This window comes from Scomber japonicus, chromosome 10 (genome assembly GCF_027409825.1).
Source record: "Scomber japonicus isolate fScoJap1 chromosome 10, fScoJap1.pri, whole genome shotgun sequence".
Lineage (NCBI taxonomy): Eukaryota > Metazoa > Chordata > Actinopteri > Scombriformes > Scombridae > Scomber > Scomber japonicus.
This window is the reverse complement of record NC_070587.1, coordinates 15,794,206-15,815,326: the sequence shown is the minus strand read 5'-3', so window position 1 is coordinate 15,815,326 and position 21,121 is coordinate 15,794,206. Positions and strand designations below refer to the sequence as shown.

At 39.2% G+C, this 21,121-nt stretch overlaps 1 protein-coding gene across 1 annotated transcript in view; it reads right to left on the bottom strand.

Annotated features, from left to right (window-relative positions):
- The window catches only part of cdkal1 (CDK5 regulatory subunit associated protein 1-like 1), a 231,553-nt gene that overhangs the window by 53,686 nt on the left and 156,746 nt on the right, over window positions 1-21,121 (bottom strand). The window contains exons 11-12 of the mRNA XM_053326340.1: window positions 12,096-12,276; window positions 2,804-2,866 (exon numbers count right to left, since the gene is read on the bottom strand). Coding sequence (XP_053182315.1) covers window positions 2,804-2,866; window positions 12,096-12,276 — 244 coding nt within the window. The remainder of the gene's footprint in view (window positions 1-2,803; window positions 2,867-12,095; window positions 12,277-21,121) is intronic.

Sequence of the window (21,121 nt, the reverse complement as noted above, 5' to 3'; positions counted from 1 at the left end):
AGCTTGTTATTTAAAAAAAACAACAACAAAAAAACAATTAGTTCATTTAAAAACATTGTTTCATTTGGTTGGTAGCCTGAAGCTCTGGAACAATAAAACCTCTCTAACCCAACCCCCGGCCCCCCTGCCCCCCCCCCCACCTCGACTCTTTATTAATGACCTTTTCGTACCTATAGGAGGATTAATAGGAGGAGCAATAATAGCCGTAACGCCACCAATTTCTCCCTTCCCTAAATCTTTTTACGCTTTCTCATTCACTCTCTCTCTCTCTCTCTCTCTCTCTCTCTCTCTCTCACAGACACACACACACACACACACATACACACACACAAATGTTGGTAAACACAAAATATCCTGACATAAACTGTAAGCTGAAAGGCTAGACACCCAGGGGAATCTCTTGTAAAATGAGGGACATTATCAGACTTCATTTATTTCTATCTAATGCTATATGGGCTTAATACAAGCTGATTTGCCTCAATGCTTCCTCAGTGTATGGACACGGGCAAGGACAGCAGGACCATGGCTGATACGGGTGGAAGCATGCATTACATTGCAGTTATTATCATTAAATCCCATCTAACTATTTGGGTTTGTAATGCGAGGGGATTAACGTCCACCTCTACACGTTCTCAGCAAATGGAATAAGACCTACAGGAACATGAGCTACATGTTGAGCTACATGGAAGATTAGTAACTTCCATGTGTTGGCTATGTTGGCCTATTGGACACCTTATAAAAGGATTTCTTAAGATAATCAAGTGAAATAGGCAACAATATCAGTGCATTAGTTGACGTATTACTCTGCTGGGGATTTGATGTTTGGAGATGTCATGTAGTAGAAACACATGTAGCATATCACAGCAGAATAATTTTTTTTTTTTTTTTTAATCAGCAGACATTTTTACTATCCTACTAATTCATATTTTGAAACCGTTGTTAACAATTTGCTTTCTAGTAAAGAAAAAAAAAAAGCACAACTTCTCAGAGAGGGCACTTCAAAAGGTGTAGGGCTTCAACCGTGGCCTCGTTTCATCTTTAGTTTTTACTTTGGAATGGACAGGGTTTTCATCCCTGAAGATCTGAGGCTGCACACTGGCTCAGAGTGAATCAAGAGGTCTAAGAACTGGCGAGACAATACAGTGTCTTTAAAGTGGTACTTCACACAAAATCCAGCTTTTGAGAATAAAACACATACCCCCCTATAGGTGTGTGTATTTTCACTCACACACACACACACACACACACACACACACACACACACAAACTAACTACCAACCAATATATACATAGATACAGAGGAGAAACCATTTTTTGTGCACCACTACAATTTGTCATTATAAGAATCCACTGCAATCCAAGCAGGCCACAGCTGCCACATGCCATGAATGAGCAAACAGTATGTTTTTACAGCCACAACATCTTCCTGTTATAAGTGTCTCTGTACAAGTATCTTTCAAGTTCTGGAAGTGGTTTGTAAGGTGTTACGTATTCAGAGCTATTCCTTGGGCTCCGTGGGACATTTCCAGTAAAATAATTCAACTACTTGAGCAATCCTAACCTTAATGAGAACACAGTGATATTAGTGAGATGTAGAAGCTCAGCACAGCAGGCTCAGCAAGGCACACTGTCAAAACAGGTGGCTCTCATTTCCTCTGGGAATCATACTGGAGGTGCATGCATGTTCACAAATACTAAGCATCTCATCTAAATGCAAACATGTTAATGTACTATGAAGATATTCACTGCTAACTTAGCTCAATTCAAATTTCCTGTATATGTGTGATAGATGTGCATTATTATCATTATTATGTGTGTGTGTGTGTGTGTGTGTGTGTGTGTGTGTGTGTGTGTGTGTGTGTGTCAGTACGTGGGAGGCAATATCCACATCTGCCACAGTGAAAACGTGATCTCTCATATCCTTTTAATTAGTGTGTAACATATAACACCTGCACTACAGGCACAAACTCAGCTAGAGATATAAACTCTACAAATAGAAGACAAAAAAAAGAGAATGATGCAGTGTTAAAACTACAAGGAAGACTTTCAGTGACATTTCAACTACATTCAATCTGTAGTGGCAGGTTGTTTCCTTCTTGTACAATATTTGGTTCTATTTCTCACCATAATAAGAAAGTAATCACTACTGTTTACATCACTATTTGCTGTTGGGCAAGAATGTATATGTGTAGTGAGAAATACATACGAGGCTCAGTGAAACCATACACAGACCTAAGATGCACTAATATGTCAGCATACATTTTTGTCTAATCCTTGATGGATGAAACCGTGGTGACAGCTGTTGTCACAGGGTTGTCACTTTAGAGGGACGTCTTTATGTAAGCGCTCACTCACACACGCATACACTTGTTACAAGGGTCTCATCATCATCATCATAAACATACCTAAAGAGAGGCAGGGTCAGTTTGCTGTCAGATGTTAACCTCATAATGCAGGAGTACACACCGACACAGTTGGGAAGATAAATCCCTGACTTCAGCGTTCATTTTTTCACACAGTCTCTCTATTTCTCTCTCACACACACACGCACACACTATACCATGTAATCAGGAACAAACACTTGAGCTGTTCTTATCCACTAGATCGCTAACTAGAGGTGTACATCTCCAGGTGACCACAAACCCATCACAGCCATGAAGACAATACAGTGATTCAGATGTAATTCATTGTATCGCACAGTAAAAATAAAGACCTGCACATCTTAAAGACAAACTGAAACAGGCCGGAGGCAGACTGATGGAGACACATACACATATCTGAACCAGGGAAGTGATCGTCTTACCTTGTGGTCATAGGGGTTGTAAGAGTGGAAGAGTTGTGACAGCTCCTTAGTCCTTTGCTTTTTCTGTGGATAGAAGAAAAACAAAACATGTAAAATTTAAAAGCCACTCATATACACCTTATACAGCTTATAACACCTATTTACAGTGAAAAATGATTTTTTTTCTCTTTTTCCTAGAATCTTCAAAGCCATTCATCTAGACGAAGAAAGTCTACCACCTGCTTTTTATTAATGACTCAGTGGGAGCCATTAAACAATATGAATGTGACTCTCTCTGTATTCCTTGTTTTTTCCTTGATCTGTTTTACCGTTCCAAACCCCTAAGGCCATTCTTGATATATATGTGATATCAGGCCTCATAAATAAATTGAATTGCAGGACTTGTTCACTATTGTCAAATGCAGAAAGGTTAGTCACCTAATTTAAGCTTTTCTCCAGTTTGTACTGTAGACTGTCTCTTAGGCAGTTGTCTTCATGAATTATGTAAGTGGAGAAATGAATAATTGGTCAGTAAAGTTGATCAGAATTTATAGATTTTATACATTTCTTTACATAATTAACGATATGATATGGCATGGAGATGGACATGCAGCACAGTTCAACTGATGTTAACTTATTGGGTCACTTAAGCAGAAAGGGGAAAAAAATATCACGGCTGAGAACAACGCCTACAGTAGTTCATTAAATCTATAAAATATAGAATGAACAGTGGGGGAAAAATACATTTATTTGCCCACCAGCTGTGGAAGAAAATATTGCTCAGTTTCTCATTTTATTTCTGCTTAGAGTCTGGCCTTAACCTTGCATGTCCTTAATGTGTAATGAGATGCACAAGCGTGAGACATGACTGTTTGATGTGTGGCAGTTGTTAATGCAATCAGTTACATGAGGCCGACGCAGTTACAAAGAGCGCTAATTAGCTTGCTGATTAGGCCATGTCTGGCTAAGGGGGAAGGATATATGTATATGCTAGCTGAAGGGAGTTTGCATTCATTGCAGTTCTCGCTCCTGCTCTCTCCCTCTGTCTTGTTCAGTGTTAGTTAGTATGTAAAGGGCAGGATTCAATGTCCTTAGGCCAGTTCTGTACATATGGAGCAGACAACCTACAAGTTGCTCTACTATCACACACGCAGGCATCATTACAGCTTGACAGACGAATGCAGCTTCAGGATATGCAAAGACAGCTTGAGGATGAGCAGATGACAGGGGTCATTGTAGAGTAAGAAAAAAATCTATTAATACATACATTATGTGTGGTCAAGTTGAAAAAGTTGGACCAAGTTGCAAAAGTTAACTATGAAATCACATTACAGACTGGAAGGATATATTTTTAAGTGCCAAAAAAAGGGAAAAGTAGTGGAAAAGAAAAGAAGTGGCTGACAAAATGAACAGCAAAGACAAGAGAAGGAAGGTGAAATAAAAGTATTAGGGTAGAAGGGTTTAAAGGTGACAATTGTATTCCTTTCCATTGGCCAAATGCAGCTTCTCCCTAGTGAGGCCGGTCTTTTCATCACTGTCCCTCTCTCCATTGCTTCCATTTGTGTATCCCTTCATTTGTTTTTCTTCACCCTATGCTCCATTTCTATCCATCTCATACTCATTCTGTTCACCCAGAGCTCTTCTGATCCATACAATCCTGTAATCATTGGCCCTGTCCATCTGCCATCCTCTCATTTTTGTTTTCACCCGATTCCCTCTTGCTCTCACTGCCAAAGGGCTCTCCAGAATCTCCAAATACTCTTTACTTTGCCTTTCTATGTACCCCTTCAGTTCTTCACCTCTCCCTCTGTTTTTCTCCAGTGAGGAACACTCATACTTATCATTCTGTCTCCACTCTCTCACCCCCCCCCCCCAACCCCCACCCCCTTATAAGTCTGTGTCTCTCACTCTCTGCCTGGAGCACCTTAGGTGAGAGCAATCCTCTCATCATTGCTCCTCAAAACTATTCTCTCTCTCTCCTCCTGCCGTTTCTTCATCATTCTCACCATCAGTCTGTACTAGGTGATGTTCTGCTGTGTGTGTGTGTGTGTATGTGTGTAAGACAGATGCAACCGCAGGTAAGGATTTTTCAGCACCCAATGAGCTCCCAGCAGAATTGATCCAGTTCAACAATACACACACCAACATACATGCCTGCAGAAGTCCGGGCCACACCGCCTACCTGTGTCCCACACAGACAGTGTTGCTGTCTTTCTCCATTTTTCTTTTTTTCTTTCTTTTTAACTGAGCACATCTCACTCATATCATATGTTGACAATAATTGACAGCCTTGTTATGACATGGAGAGCTGTTCTATTTGTTTAATGTCTGTGACAGGTATAGACATTACATGGAAACCATGGTCAAATGTGTAATGTGCAGGTATTTTGTCAATATGATTATCAACAGATACATTTCACAGTCTATTTTTGCTGAGAACTGCATACATCATGCAGAAAAAAATACAACTACTGGATTAAGACACAAAAATCTGTTATACTGTATTTTTTCAATTTAAAAATAGTACTTTCAAATCAAAGTCTACCTTTTTAAACATCGGTATGTTTACATCGGCCTTTTATTCCATTGTATATTTAATGTTACAAGCTTTATTAGCGTGTTAAAGCTTATTATGTGTCTTGAAACAGGTATGTGTGTGTATGTGTGTGTACGTGCATGTCTGTGTGGTCCATCAACCAGAGAAGTTAATCTACCATGCTGTCAAGGTTGTGTTGTAGACAACCCAGCAATGCAAAGCCACCGTCTATGTGTGTGTGTCTGTGGACCTGTCACCGTAGTGATGATGAACGATGGTTGTTACCATGACGTCCATCTGTTGTTGCCGCCAGAGACGGATGCTGTGTCTAAGGGGAAGTGACATTACATGGATGTATACACTTGTACTCATACACAGACTCCAAACAGAGACAGGAGCAGTGTAGACAGAAACACACACTCTTCTGCCAAGAACATCCAACAACTTATTCGCTTTATGAGTAATGCTTTACAAGTGGACATAAAAACACTCATTTTTACACAAGACCATTTCATGTAAAATAGAGATATATGCATACTGCTGTAAAGCTCTGAGGCAAGAAATGCAATTCTTGACTGTGATGTAGGTTACTAGGATTTATTGACAGTTAATAAAAAAATAACTAAATACTAAGACACAGTGCATGCAGTTATGCGTGATAGCATATGACATCGAGCAGTAAAAAATGTGTGTGTGCATGTCTATGTGAACAAGTACGTGCACATCAGTAGCCAAAGTTTATCTGTTGTGGGGCAAGGTAACACTGATCTTGCTTTGGCCTTTAGTGTCTAAGCCGCTGGCTGACCAGCATGTGCCTGTTTGTCTTTCCCTAATGACAGACAGATGTTAGTGCTATAGAGCCTAGACCTACGGCATGTGTATCTGTGTGTGAGTGTGTGTTATCTTACTCTAGGAAAAACCTTAGGCATGATATGTGTGTCTGTGTGAAGGATTAACACTTCCTAAAGCATTCAAAGGAGAATGGTCACAATGGTGATGTTATGTGGGTGCCTGTGTGTGTAACCTTTCTCTCTTTGTAGAGGTCACTTGATAAAAACATGTTCCATCTATGTGTTGATGGGAGGTGCCTGAACTACTGAATTTCCTTTTAATTAATGTACAAAAAGGTTATCTACTATATAATGTATGGAGAGAGAGAGTGAGAGAGAGAGAGAGAGAGAGAGAGAGAGAGAGAGAGAGAGAGAGAGAGAGAGAGAGAGAGAGAGAGAGAGAGATGGGAGATGTATGTGGGTTATTGTGACACTAACATGCTATAAAGATGGACCACAAATGTGATTATATTACATGAGAGGGCATTATAAACTTAACATGCTTTCATTGTGTTATTAAGAAAGACATGTTCAATTCAGTAAAGCAGGATTATATATAGTTGCTACACTCATAGCATATCTCACTAACTGTGCACTATAAAACATTGTTAAATTAAGAGCAGTTGGGGAAATCATGTTATGTTGTCTACTTAGTCAGTATCTAATAGATTAAAGTTATATTATTAGAGAAACATAACATTATTAGTTAAAATAGTTAATCTTTGTAATTTAGATGTGGGGAAATGATCATTGAATACATTAACTAAATGATCTTGGTGCTAATTTGAACATTGTTTAAAACAATAATGAAGTGTGCAAGTTTTAAAACTGTTCTTACAAATTTATGTTCAATGCTTTGTTCACCACTATTACCCTGCAGCTACACTGACTAAATATTCACACAGGAATCAATTAAATTACCTTTTTTCTTTGGGTGTCACTCTTTCCTACTCAAATCTACTGGAACACATTGTTTTACACCCTGCAGAAAACTGTTACTGTCAGTCCCTCCAGCTATTTAAAACTCTTGTTGAACAGCATACTGATGACATATTCCGCTTCCAAAAAATGCATTTAAATGTGGCAAGCAAAAACTGTGATTGTTAAAATGCAACGTGTTATTCCTTCCGTTATTAGTGGACTAGGTCCTCATTAATCATCTGCAGGGCAGCCTGGCCCCAGACAGCAACTTAACCATTAACTCAACCTTAATACCTGTTAGACTGCCTTTAGTTAAGTGTTATTGTCTCCCCTGATATGTGTGAGAGAGAGTAAGTGTCTGCATTTGAGACAGAGAGGGGGTGAAGCATGCATTTGTGTGTCTGTGTGTGTGTGTGTGTCCATGTGTGTGTGTCCAGGCGTAGATAAATGATAGTGAAGCATGGAGATGGAGCTACTAGTGGCCGGCCAGCTGTTTTACTTTGACAGCAGCCGCACTGGTGCCTCGTGGGTAATGGAGTTCTTAACCAATTACAACCTAGGGAAATTAAAAACACTGTCCCACTACAACAGCTAATCTCATTCTCTATCACCCTCCCTCTCTCTCTTTCTCTCTCCTGCAGCTGTTCATTCTCAACTCTTTCTTACATACCAATACCAGCCTAACAAACACACACACACACACACAGAGACACACACACAGACACACACACACACACAGACACACACACACACACACACACACACACACACACACGGACCCTCCTCTCAGCAAGTCCATTTATCAAGCCTAAGTTCTGGTCACCTGGGGATGATTATGGAGATCCAAGCTAATAGCATTCACATCCTTTTATTCTCAACATGCTCCCATCTCTCCCTCCATCCCTGTGGTCTCCTATTCCTTCCATCTGCCTCTGCTCTACCCCTCCATCCTGTGTTCTCTCATATATCACCTATTACAATAGGTAATAAGCTAGACCTACAGATACCACAAAACACCTGGACCTCATCACAGCTGGACTCTCTCCAGCACTATGTGTTTTCCCTGCTTCACCTAACTGCTGAGACAAATCTGTGTGCTTTTCTATTCAAATATGTGTTTTATATCATGGCTGGAAATGAAACCGATGAAGCAAATCAGTATTTTGTGATGCAACACCATCAAAATAAAAAAAGTCAATATTAACAATACATTTATCCTCAAATATTAGCACTATGGTAGTAGGGTGTTTCATTTTTATACCTTTCCTAAAGCATATGTTATCACTTCTCGGTGCTAAAATAACTGGCCAACCTTGCTTTCTGTATTTGAATTATCTCACATTTGTCTAGTGTACTAAGAGTGCAACAGAATGATATTCAGTCACCTGATTTGTATCTACAAGGAGCCAGCATTATCAAAATAAATAAACCAGTGCTTACGCCTAATAATATTTATTTTTACAATGAGTAATATGTCATATTTTTTACAAATGAGTGTATAATTGAGTGCAGGAAAATGGAAAAGCACAAGAATATAGTGCAATCCTTAAAAAACAAAGAAAAGAACATTCCATTTTTCTCTTCTTTTCTTCTTAGTGTGTTTGCCAGTATCAGAAATTGAGTCAATTTTCCAGGATTTTTAAGCAGGAGGGGAATTATTTCCTACCCCATACTTCAATCTTACATTTGACAGCTCATAATATTTATATATCCCAGTTACCTCCACTAAACACACATGCTCACACATAACAATACCTGGGACTCTTTGTACTCTGGAGAATGGGACACATTGACAGTACGCTTACCAAGCTTATCAGAAAGAATGCCCATTGCTGTCAAAACACTAGATACTGTTTGACAAGCCTAACCACTTCCTACCAAACACCATCTCAAGATATGTTACAAAGGTGCTTCAACCTACACCTACTTCCATGTCTAAAACCACCTGTGAGCCATCTGTCTTGCAAGGTACAGTAAGTAGAATAACTGAAAACATGTGTGAAGGCAACAATCCCAATGAATGTGATTTTGTGAGTCTGAGAATTTGCCTTGCTTCATTTTAATAATGAAACTAGAAGAGGTAAACCATCATATACTGTAATGAGAAAAAAAGGGCAGAGTGCACTACAAACGTGTAGGGTTAATGTAATACACAATAGACAGACTACCAGATTTCTCACAATCAGATAGTGTGAATGACATCCTCATAATCTACAACTAACACATTTAAGTAGGTGAGTAGGTGCTCTTGGAGATTGTAATTTCAAGGCTCCTCCATCAGCGTGTCCCTATAGCTGTTTCTTTCCATCTAATATTATTCCCACCATCCATCCCCCCTTTCCCTTTTAGCTTTCCTCCCTCCTTCCTTACCTCTCATCTCTCGCTCAGGCCCCCTTCTGTCTCTGCTTCCTACTCCATCTACTTCTCCATCCATTCCTCCTGTGGCTATTCAACACAGTTGTGTTCCAGACAAACCATCTGGTGCACTTTATTAATGACTGACCCTACATGGCATAGACGTCGCCTAGCTGCCACCACTCGCTGCGTGTTTGTGTGTGTGTCTGTACGCGCGTGTGTGTGTGAAAGAGAGAGAGAACAGGTGCATGCTGACTGATGATGTGATGTTGTGTGCAGCTTTAACCACCGAAGCAGGTGTACTGGTTGCAGTGCCCCTAATGTATTATTATGACTCCCTCTCTCTCTTTTGACTATTCTGTCAAGAACCAATATTCAATTTAAACAATTAAATGACTAATGAAAATGACCATTATAAATGTAGGATGATATTATGATCAAGATGATCTTATTCTATGTGGTAAACAAAAATACACCACTGCTGAAGTGAAAAAAGTAATCGCTTTGTTGCCTTTGCATTTTTTACATGTTACATGCACTTTACATGCATTATCAGTGATTTTGCAGAGACCGTATAGTCATCAAATAAACTCTCAAAATAATTTCATATGTTAAAAAGAGGCTGATTTAGCAAAAAGGCTTTCTAGAGGATCCAGCAATATGCCACAGTCTGACTATCAAAGTGATGCCTGTGGAATGAGGCCTTGGACAGATGTGTGCTGACATCCAGCCACTGACAATAAAAGTCAGATGAGACAGATGGAGGAGAAAGAAAGGAGATTGCAAAAAAAAAGATAAGAAGAATTGAAGCAGCGGTGTGGTTGTCTGGGGATTGATCCCTCGAAGACACACTCAGCTTCTCCTCAGAGGATGAAGACAGGAAGGAGGGAGGAGGGAAAAAGAGAATGACTTATGAAGACACTCCACTTGAAAGAGATGTGTCAACACTTTGATGGTACAGAGTGAGAGTGTAAATGCAAGAAAAGATAGGACATATAGAGTACAGCATAGCAGGTCAAACTAAAAAAAAAAAAAAAAAAGTCAAAGAAAAACATCTCTGTTAAAGAAAAACAAGCATAAAGCAATCTGCCATTGTTAAGATGCAACAATGTGAGTGTTGCATAGAATTGAGTAGACCACTATGAATGGGCCTACCAATGCATTAGTGATGTATGTTGTAAATAACCAAGGCCTAGCTTAGAAACCTACAGTATGAGACAAAAGGTAAAGTAAACGCTGCTGTTACTCCCTCACATACACACACGCATGCACACACCTTTGTTAACAATTATGGCTTCATTAGCCACTAATTGTTTAATTTGGCAGCAGATTGAGACAGACAAAGAGACACAGAGTGAAACTGTCTATGAGGAGTTGTGTGGTAAAACAGAGAACAATGAGAGGTCCAAATTAAGCAGCACCCATCATAAGCCTATAGACCTTAACTAAAACCCTCTAACTTGTGTTAAGGGGTCATTGTGTAATATTTAGGCGGAACCATTGGCAGAAATGCAATATAATATTCATTAGTGTATTTTAATTAGTGTATAATCACCTGAAAATAAGAATCCTTGTATTTTCATTAGCTTATTATTATATCTACACAGAGAGCAGGTCCTCTTCCACAGAGTAATCATGCTGCACCACCATGTTTCTACACCAGCCCAGAACAGACACACCAAACACTGGCTATGGAGAGGGCATTTCACGTTGTTTCACCTTACAAGATTGAAAGGGGAGAGGATGGGGTATTCAATTGCTTACAATCTGCAACCTCACTGGTCCTTCAAAGACAGAGGCAAAATATTGGAGATTTTATCTTGAAATACCTCAATACACATAGTTTTTTAAAATTCTGAAAATCACCACTCATATAAGCAGGTTTAAGACTTGTATGTTTTTTGACATGTGTGATTGACTGACGGATCCTATGCTATTGTGACAGGTCTCATCCTATAACAGTTACCTGTAGTTGTTGCTATTTCCACATACCAACTAAGTCCCATCCAGGTGCACTCTACTTTGAATAAATCTGGATGTTTTGGCTACAGTTAACTGCCAACAGCAAATGTTTAACTCAAAAGCAGGCTTTAACACTTAGTCATTTACACATTAATACTCTGTGCCTTTATAAATCTACTGTATGTGTAAGTCTGTCTGTCTGAATGGGACAGTGAGACAGCGTATCTCTCATGTACTCTAACACAAACACACTTTTGATGGCTTTCAGGATTAATAATATTAAAATTCGCACATAAGTCATGACAGAACTGGAACAGGATTTTACATTTTTAGTTGACAAGAGGCTGGCAAGTGTTTCCTCATAACACACACACACATGCAAATTTGTGTGTGCACTTGCAGTGTAAGTACACATCAACAGCACACACACACACACACACACACACAGGAAATATCTTTGCCCAAAATACAAATGTGTTATTCCTCATAATACAGCTTTTGTTATCGTTCAAGCTGTCTTATTTTGTAATGCATTACATTTAAAATTGTGGGGTTGGTTTTAAAGCTGAAATCCATAATATAGTTGAAATATCGTAATTTTTTTTACCCTAACACTGTCGAGTGTATACAACAGCAGACACAACTGTTAACACATGTAAGAAGAAGCATTTAGCAGTAAAGGAATCTCTGTATTGTTGTCTGCTCTCACCACATGCGCTGGTACTTGCTCCATTTTGGCTGCTGGTGTACCAGGTCTGGGGTAGAACTGGTTGATAAAGAGACTGGGGAACCGGTAACATTTCACCAAGTCTATTGTCTCTTGGAAGTCTTCCTCTGTTTCACCAGGAAAACCGCAGATTATATCTGTAGCAATGGTTACACCTGGGACCCTAGGAGAGAGAAAAAAGAAGCATTTAGGCAAAACTTGATTTTCTGGGTTGTGAAAACCTTTCTGAAAAAGATACCATTGAGCAAGGCACAGCTTCCCATCTAGTCTTTCCATGAAAGGGCAAGCATCTGAACTGGTTGAATAAAATGCAGCATTAAAACACACTGCTGTGAAACCAACCTAAAACACTTCTTACTGTATGCACCACTCTGATGTGTTAGTGTTGACAGCTTACGGTACTCTTGTGTAGCTTACTCCATTTTCCCTTTGGTTGTCATGGAGATCACCATTTTTTGTTTTGATCAATATTCTTGGTGAAATAGAATCATATAATTGACAAAGATAAAATACATATATTTCAGTCTAACATTGCAGAAATCAAATGATTAAACAATGTATTCTAAAGTTAGACAAAAGCAACAAATACGTTAAAACAATATAACAAGGAAAACAATGCATTAGTGATGGTTTCATTTATAGTTTTATGAAAAATACTAAAATGTCAGAAGATGATTTGTGCAAATACTGGGAAAGATTCATCGATCTCAAACTACTACTTGATCAATGATTTAAAATGACTCTGAAGCTTGTGATTCACCAACATTTTTTCCCACTGCTGAAACGTGCCTTTGAAAAACTAAGTGAGGCTCTATAGCTTTAAAGAAGGCCAAAGCTTTTCCCCATGGACTCATTCAGCCAATCAAAACCTGATTAGCAACCTCTGCTGCCAATCGTTTGCTATCAATTATTGACCTGTTGACTCATTGGATTAATCTTTAGCCCGTGGGAAATGGGAATAGAAACATTGATTAGTTCTATACATTTTGTTTGTATTGGCAGCAGCTTGTTAAAAAATTCCAAGGCTAAGACATCATTGTGTGTCAGAAAATCACAAATCTCTAGAGTGTTGTACATACTTTGCATACCAATCCAGAGGTATGCTGTTCTGACATATTGCCATACAGTTTCAATGATTAGGCTCGATCCCATGGGCATTTAACACAACATCTCCAGTGGCTAAACTAGCTGTTAATTACCATAAAAAAGCTAAATTAGCAATACAACAATTTTGCAGGATAAAATTACAGTTTTCTGAGGAGCTGACTCCAATTAAGAGCCGACTTTCCGAATAGCTTGTTTTTTGATGATGTAAGTATTTGCTATAGTGGCATTGTTTCTCCTTAAAGTGAGACAGCAAACAGTATGCTAGACACAAATAATTGGAAATCAATGCCAATAAAAGCAAGCCATGTCATTGATTAACAACTTTCTATCAAACATCCAGGCAGTGGAATAGGAGGGACATTAGAGCTTTTACTGGATATGTTAAATCGCAAGCAGTCTGACACAAGAAGCCGAGATGCTACAGTAGTAGGAACAGACAACTGAACAGATATTATTAAAAAAATTAATTAACAATTGAATCCAACGGAATAGAAAGATCACTGTCACTGAGAAATCCATCATCAATTGTACTTTTTAATTTAACTTTTTTATGTTCATTTTTCCGTCTCCCTCTTCATATTTCCTCCCTTAATTTTAAATAAGCATTTCACTTCTGATATTGTACACAGTATGTTCCCTGTTCTTACAGATAAGCACATGGCTACAGAATTGCTTAAATAAGACAAGGACAGCAATGGAATAAAAAGTAATAATATGAAGAATAGTTTATCCATTAGTGGCAATCCTTGAAAAAAACATTAAGCCGAGATCTAGGCACAGGGATAAAGCATAAGCGGCAGACCAGCGCAGAGATCGACAACTCAACAAAGACATTAAGAAAAGGCTGGAAAAGACATTTTCTCTACAATCGACAACATGATGCATCTTTAATTACATTAACTTCCTGCATCTGCAACCCCGCGATAACCTCTGACCTATTGATGAGTTCCAATTGGCAGATGGCCATTAATATTAACCAATGGCCTGCAGGCACAGGCATCCTTGACCTCTCAGATCTGCCTGCTGACTCTCCAATGTAAAAGTAAAAGTAAATAAATTAAAAGTATAACAATGTGAGCATGGAATGGTTAAATGGATGAATTAATGAATAATTCTCAATTTGTGATTAAAATGAACTTCTTGGATCCCCTCAAGCAGTGGTTCTGATCCCCTTGAGTATTTAACAAAATACATGGTTTTAATCCTTTACTTTGTTAGGTAAACAAAGGACTATTTGCAGCCTGTAGCTTCATACAATACAGTAATTAATCAAGTAAAGCGTTCTGAAAATATAGCTCATTTTTGAGACCTGAGGTGTTCTACTATGTTCACGTGTGCTCACATTAGGGTTATCAGTAGGAAGATTTTTTTTTAATCAGGTTTAGTCCAGAAATCACATTTTATTTATAGTTATATTTATTTACAGTTATATATTTATATATTATTAATATTACTGACCTTTATTATTGACTTTGGAAGGGAAGGAAAATACAATTAGCAATGTGTATAAACAAGTACGTTTTTCTGCCGTCAATATATAACTGACATATGTGTCTCCTATGGGCTTGTTAATTTGGTAGGGCCTTTTGGTGGCAGGGGAGACACTGTACATTCTATAGGAAGCAAGTGTGTCCTTACCATTCTCACAGCACTACTAAGAAAATGTACAATTCAGGCCAGGGCAACACATGGAGATAGAATACTGAGAGGAAGAGGAGGGAGAGAAGCTGGTGTGAATTGGGTTTTGTAGATTTTCCTGAGCTGGAGGCTGTGAGGAACACATGCACACGCACACGCACACACACACACACACACACAGACACACACACACAAAAACTAAAAAATGTGCGCACACATGTCATTTTGACACCTCTGTCTCTCCCAGATCTAAGGGTGATGGAGGTGTGATGTGTGATCCTAATGAACAAGAGCCACACTGATACTTTCCTTGTTAAAATGAGAGATGAGAAATCTTGTTATTGTTCACCTTTCAAAATCAGACTGTGTGTGACAATGGAGAGAGGCAACAACACAGAGACAGAAAAGGGAGGAAATCAAGAGAGATGACAGATTAGGTTTCAACTCAACTTACTTTCAATTAAACGTACGCAGAGTGACGGCTATTTTTAAAACTTCTAAACTAAAATAAAGACTTGTAGGTATAGCCTTGAATGTACATAAGTGAGAAAGTGCTGGACATAATTTTAATACTGGGTGAGATTTGTCTTTTTCTACATTTTCCAACAAGCCTATGAACTTAACTGCAACTGTTGGACAATGTATTAAGAGATATTCTGTTCACATACACTGAACTAACTGTATGTGTGAAGTCTCATTAAACAAGGGCATAATTATGATCATGCATGTTTGTGGAAAAAAAAGAGAAAAATTGGTTATCCTACCAATAAACTGAGAAAAGTGAAAGCAGAGTAACCCAAAAGCACTGACAGAGCAAAATGAGTCTCTATTGCATGTGGAAGGGAGATAAACAGACATAGAGGAAAGAGATATATCAAATGAGACGTTATCTGGTGTGTCAGGCCCAAAGAAAGACTTAGCAACGGTAAGTATTGATTAGAGAATGATATCAAAAGGAACATTCTTGTTCAAAAAAGTGGTGCAGCAGCCTAGAAAGAATTAGGATCAACATTTCAACCAGCTTTTACCAAGCAGCAGTTGAATGAAGAATATAAATCAAATCCTCCAATGCTCATCAGGTCTCTGCATGTATCCTAAATGGATAGCTAAAAGAGCTACAGTATATTTAATCATTCCTTTGTTTTACAATATCTAGGACTATGAATTATGTTTTAATGGAACGTAAACTAATAACTCTGAAACATGTTATGTTCTTGTCTGTATGTAGAGAGAGAGAAGATGAAAGCACCCTTTTCTTAAAAAAGATAATTAGCAGTCTCAGTCACTAACCACAACACTAATCCTGTATTTCCTGTTGCTGCTTCACAATAACGGACGCTACAGCCCCTAAAGCCCCTAAATCAAAGAGGATAATAGGGCAGGAAAATAGGTGTGTGTTTTAGTGTGTATTTTGTTCCTATCATGTCTCCTCCTGCTCCATGTAGGCAGAGAGATCACATCCCTGAAGACAGCAGCCTCCATTAGCCATAGTGTACCACCACTCTGAGCTAGCATTTACACAAGGAGAATCTGTTCATAGGAGACGGAAGTCTTTTAATTAAAACTCAAGATAATCACAGCTAGTCCCCCATCTGCCTCAATAGGCTGAAATAAGCTTCATAAAAACACACCATTGTCTTCTGCACAATTATTATCAATTACACAATTACTATCGACTGTTTACTGAGATCCTCTTGTGCCTACGTGTGCGTATGAGCTTCCATACACACAGCCATCCTCTTCATCATATATTCAAAATACATGCATGTTTGCACAGCGGATGCCTGTGAGCAGCCCCCATTATAAGATGAAGGTAAGAGCACTGGGACAGAAGAACCATGAAAAACAACAGACAGAGAAAAAAAAAGATGAGTGTCGTATGGTGGGATAGAGAGGAAGGCGATAGGTGGAGGGATGGAAGGATGAGAGTGGAAGAAAGATAATCTGGGATGGTAAATATTTACCTATTCATCTGTTAAACAGAGACCATGCTACCCATCTGTGCTGCAGTGTGTGCATTGTGTGTGTGTTCTCTGATATGGTAATGTGTGGCACACTGGGGCCGCTGTAGCGTAGGAGTCGGACAGTGAAGGGAGAGACGTGGTGATGAGGAGCGGGATAAAGAGATGAAGATGGGAAAGAGACGCACTGTGGGGAGAGTTGTTATTTTAATATAAGTTTGGAAAGCTGCCATCTTGAGGAAACTAAATAAAAATCACATTAACACATAACCTGATGGCTCTACTATAATGTGTGTGTGTGTGTGTGTGTGTGTGTGTGTGTGTGTGTGTGTGAGGGAGAGAGAGCGCACAGCAGCTGGGGTGAATGTGAAAACATCCCTATAAAAACTGAAGTATAGAGATAAAGGAATGTGACATTATCAATGCTTATGTGAGGATGAGCATTGGGGTTTTCACTATGGATATTAAATTCTCTCCACTGCCATCTGTCCACACTGATACTAAACATTTGAGGTCATCACCATCTTTGTAGTACAAAAGGTTGAAACAAAGTTCTATCAATTTCTTGATTTTACAACTCATAAACTAAATGATGAATCCTTTAGTTTCCATAACCACCTCAATGTGACCGAGTTTATCTGCCAACGACAAAACATATGTTTGACAGCTTTTCCCACACCATCCTCTGTCACATTATTGGTCTAAAAGCACCTTTTTAAAGATCAAACCTGAGAACCTGTGAATTCTACAGCTTCGTTATCAAAAATATTTATTTTTTCCAAATGCTGGTGTTAAGCTGTTACCCTGAACAAGCCCTACCCCAAACATGTCACTCTGTAGTACTAAGAGTTAAAGAAAGAAGGAAGACCTCGGTAAGTCAGAGCTGATGTCACCCCAGCTGTGAATACCTGGTAGCTATGCTCACAGTTACTGCAGCCGTGTGGCGTTCCGGACCCCCCCGTGAGGATGTCTCCCCTCAGTGGTCCGAAGAGCCCCAGCGCCACTCCAGTGAGCCGCCAGCCCCCCCGTGGTGGTAGGGATAGTTCAGTTTTGTGTGTATGTAGTCGTGGAGAAAGAGAGATGGGTGGTCACCGTCTGATTCCTACGCGGCCGGCGTCCTCTCTCATCAGGTGCCATGCTCTCTGTGATCCCCCTGCTGATCAGCTGTGACCCATTATCAATCAATCACTCCCACCAAACAAATGGGTAGGAAGTGACCTCTCACAACAGACAACCAATAACCTGCATAGCTGCCAACTTTCAGGTTTCCCACCCAGCTCTGCTCAACCAATAAACCGAAAGGGAAGAAAAACCCCAAACTTATCCGTAACACTGGCAAATGTGTCAGTAGCACGCAACTGTTACTAGTTCATACTTTAAATACTTGTAAGTAAAATAAAACCAAGCTTTAAATATCAGGGGAAAAAAATACAACATATGTCATACAAACTGAGTTTAACTCTCAAGAGCATCAGAGAGTGAAATGAAAAACAGCAGCCACCACGTTGACTCTTTTACCTCATCAAATTCTTCTTCAACATACAGCACACACAACAGTGCGGTTTGAAAAGGTCATGTGTATCTTCATTTGCACTGATTTAGTGAGATTAAACATCTTTTGAAGATGTGATCAAAATCTCAGCAGCGTGCTCACAGATGGCGCATGTCATATCCTTAACGTCTATCATTACTGCTGCCTGAAATACATTTAATGGAAAATTGTCAGTGAAGTTCAATAAACAGTCATTTGCATTGTGCCATCCGGGTCACTTCTCTATCGCTTGTCATCTTGATGTGTGTCTACGCTGTTCCTTTCTCTTTAGTTTGATTTGATATTTTCACATTTATTCAGTCATTGCTTTAAGATTGCCATATTTCTTTGAATGCATGTCATCATTACGTGAACTTACAATACGAAAAACATCTCATGCACATTGTCTTAAATATCTAACAGAAAAGAATTCCTTCCGGAAAGAGGAGAGAGAAGGAAGCTAAGAAAGGCGGTAGAATAAGGACACTTGCGAGGAGTGAGAGTAATCACTCAGACACTTAAGTGTTTGATTTAGCTGTGGCAGCTGGAGGTAATGGCACTGTCATGTAGCGGCTCAATTTACAGGGGACACAGGGAGAGAGAGAAAGAGCTGGTGGTGGTGGGGGGGTCTACTTGGTTATCACTCACCTCACCCATTTCTACCATCAAGGATGAAGGAGGGGACTGTCAGAGCTAGTTGAGGAGGTGCCAGGTGACTGGACAGATAACAGGAGGATTTCAGATGGACTGCCGCTCAACAGCCAAACAATGGTTCCCACTGTGGCTCTAATGTAATATCTAATGACTGTAAAATAACCTTGGAAAGCTAAGTGACAATAATGACCTAAAAATATGATTCAATCTGACAACAGAATTGAATTAAGGTACATTTTTCATTTATTTATCCATCTGTTTGTTTGTGAGCAGGATGATATGTCTCAGAGAGCAAACTTTATGAAAAATATGAGAACGGAGGCTTTGTTACATTTTTCACAAAACTGGTTATAAAAAGGTTTTAGAGGATCTAAAACAATGTGGAAATTCTAGTATTGGTGGAGGTATGCATACTTTTCTCTACCTGTTTATTGTAGGTTATTTAAGCTCAGATGTTCAGAATGTGTAAACAGTGTGTAGTTACCACGGCAGCTGGGATATATATTAAATAAATTTGGGGGGAAAAACAGCTATGAAGTACCAAGTAAAGCACGGAGTGTGTGAGACAAGTTGGCAGTTGCATTCTGGCATTTTGCTGTAAAGTGATTCAACGACTGAAGGATGCAAAAGAGGTTAAAGCCAAGTCGAGTGTGCTTGAGAGTAGAGAGGTGACAGACAAATGATTGGTTAAGGGGGGGGGGGGCTGTCAAACTGTCAGAAAGACTCACTCAACCTACATCTCTTGTTCATTCCTTTCTCATCCCTGCTTTTTTCTCAGTCTATCTTGTGGGTTTCGAAAGTGGAGTGATTGTTTTTTATTTTCTCTTATACTCAGGTGAAAACACTACACATGCACAAATACACAAGCATACAGTGCTATATTAAATGCACTGAGCCATGACAGTGTCCTTGGGTTGAAAACAGTTTCTCTCTCACCCTCACATTTTGATCACACTGTGTCATTTTCCTCCCTTAATGATCATTTATCATTAGCTATCATGTATTTTTAATGGGGATAAATGGGATTTTGTTTGAAATATTTAAAAAAAAACAGTAACATGTGTGGTGCCCATGTTTGAGATATTGGATATATTGGATAATATGTAGACAGCTGATATACAATATAAGTCAACCTGTAGTGTGTAAACATGTAGTGCTATGCCATTGCTCCACTAAGTGAATACCAAGTAATTTATCTCTAAACCTGCACTGCAAAATAACCTCTGTCTTTCTGTGGAGCAGGTCATTTGTAAAGCTCAAGGTGGCTGCTGTGGTATGAATGGAGAGCCAAGTACATAATGATCCCGCTGGAGTCATCAGTAAACTTTATCATTTAATGAAACCGCCTGAACACAGCGGAGCAGAACTGCAGTTCAATTTAACACACACACTTACACATGCAGGCACACACATACTTCATTAGCCTTGGAGAAGGGTAATGAGAACACACACACACACACACACACACACACACACACACACACACACACACACACACACACACACACACACACACACACATACACACTCTTCATTAGTCTGTGGGAGGAGTAATAAAAGCACATAGACACCACACATCTATCCAATTGCTCACACAGAGTTTATTCTACACAGATACACACACACACACACACACACACACACACACACACACACACATCAATATTATATACATGCATGGTATACTGTATGCCTATAAGGAGGGCTGCAGTGACTGTCTAGCCAGGCGTTAAATGCACTGTCCCTTTGCACTTTATTTCAATTTAATCCAACCTTCACTGACATACCCGCAGAATGTGATTCATCATTCCATCCCGCTGTGCTGACCTGACCCGAGCAGATATGGATAACATCAAAGCACCGGATAAATGCTGGACATGAAAGCCATACCTGAACCAAAGGAATGGTGAGCATGCTTTAAGTGCAGGCTTGTGCTTTTCACCTGCAGCAAGCCAGAAATATTGTTAATGACATTAATTGGTTGAATAAAATAACTGCTTAACTCCTTCTTCTGTTTTTCACAGAGGCTGATATAAGCATATGTTCCAAATGCTAAAAAGATCATTAAAGTGGGGACTACTTCTCTATCTAAAGAGATGATTAGAAATTAAAAGGAC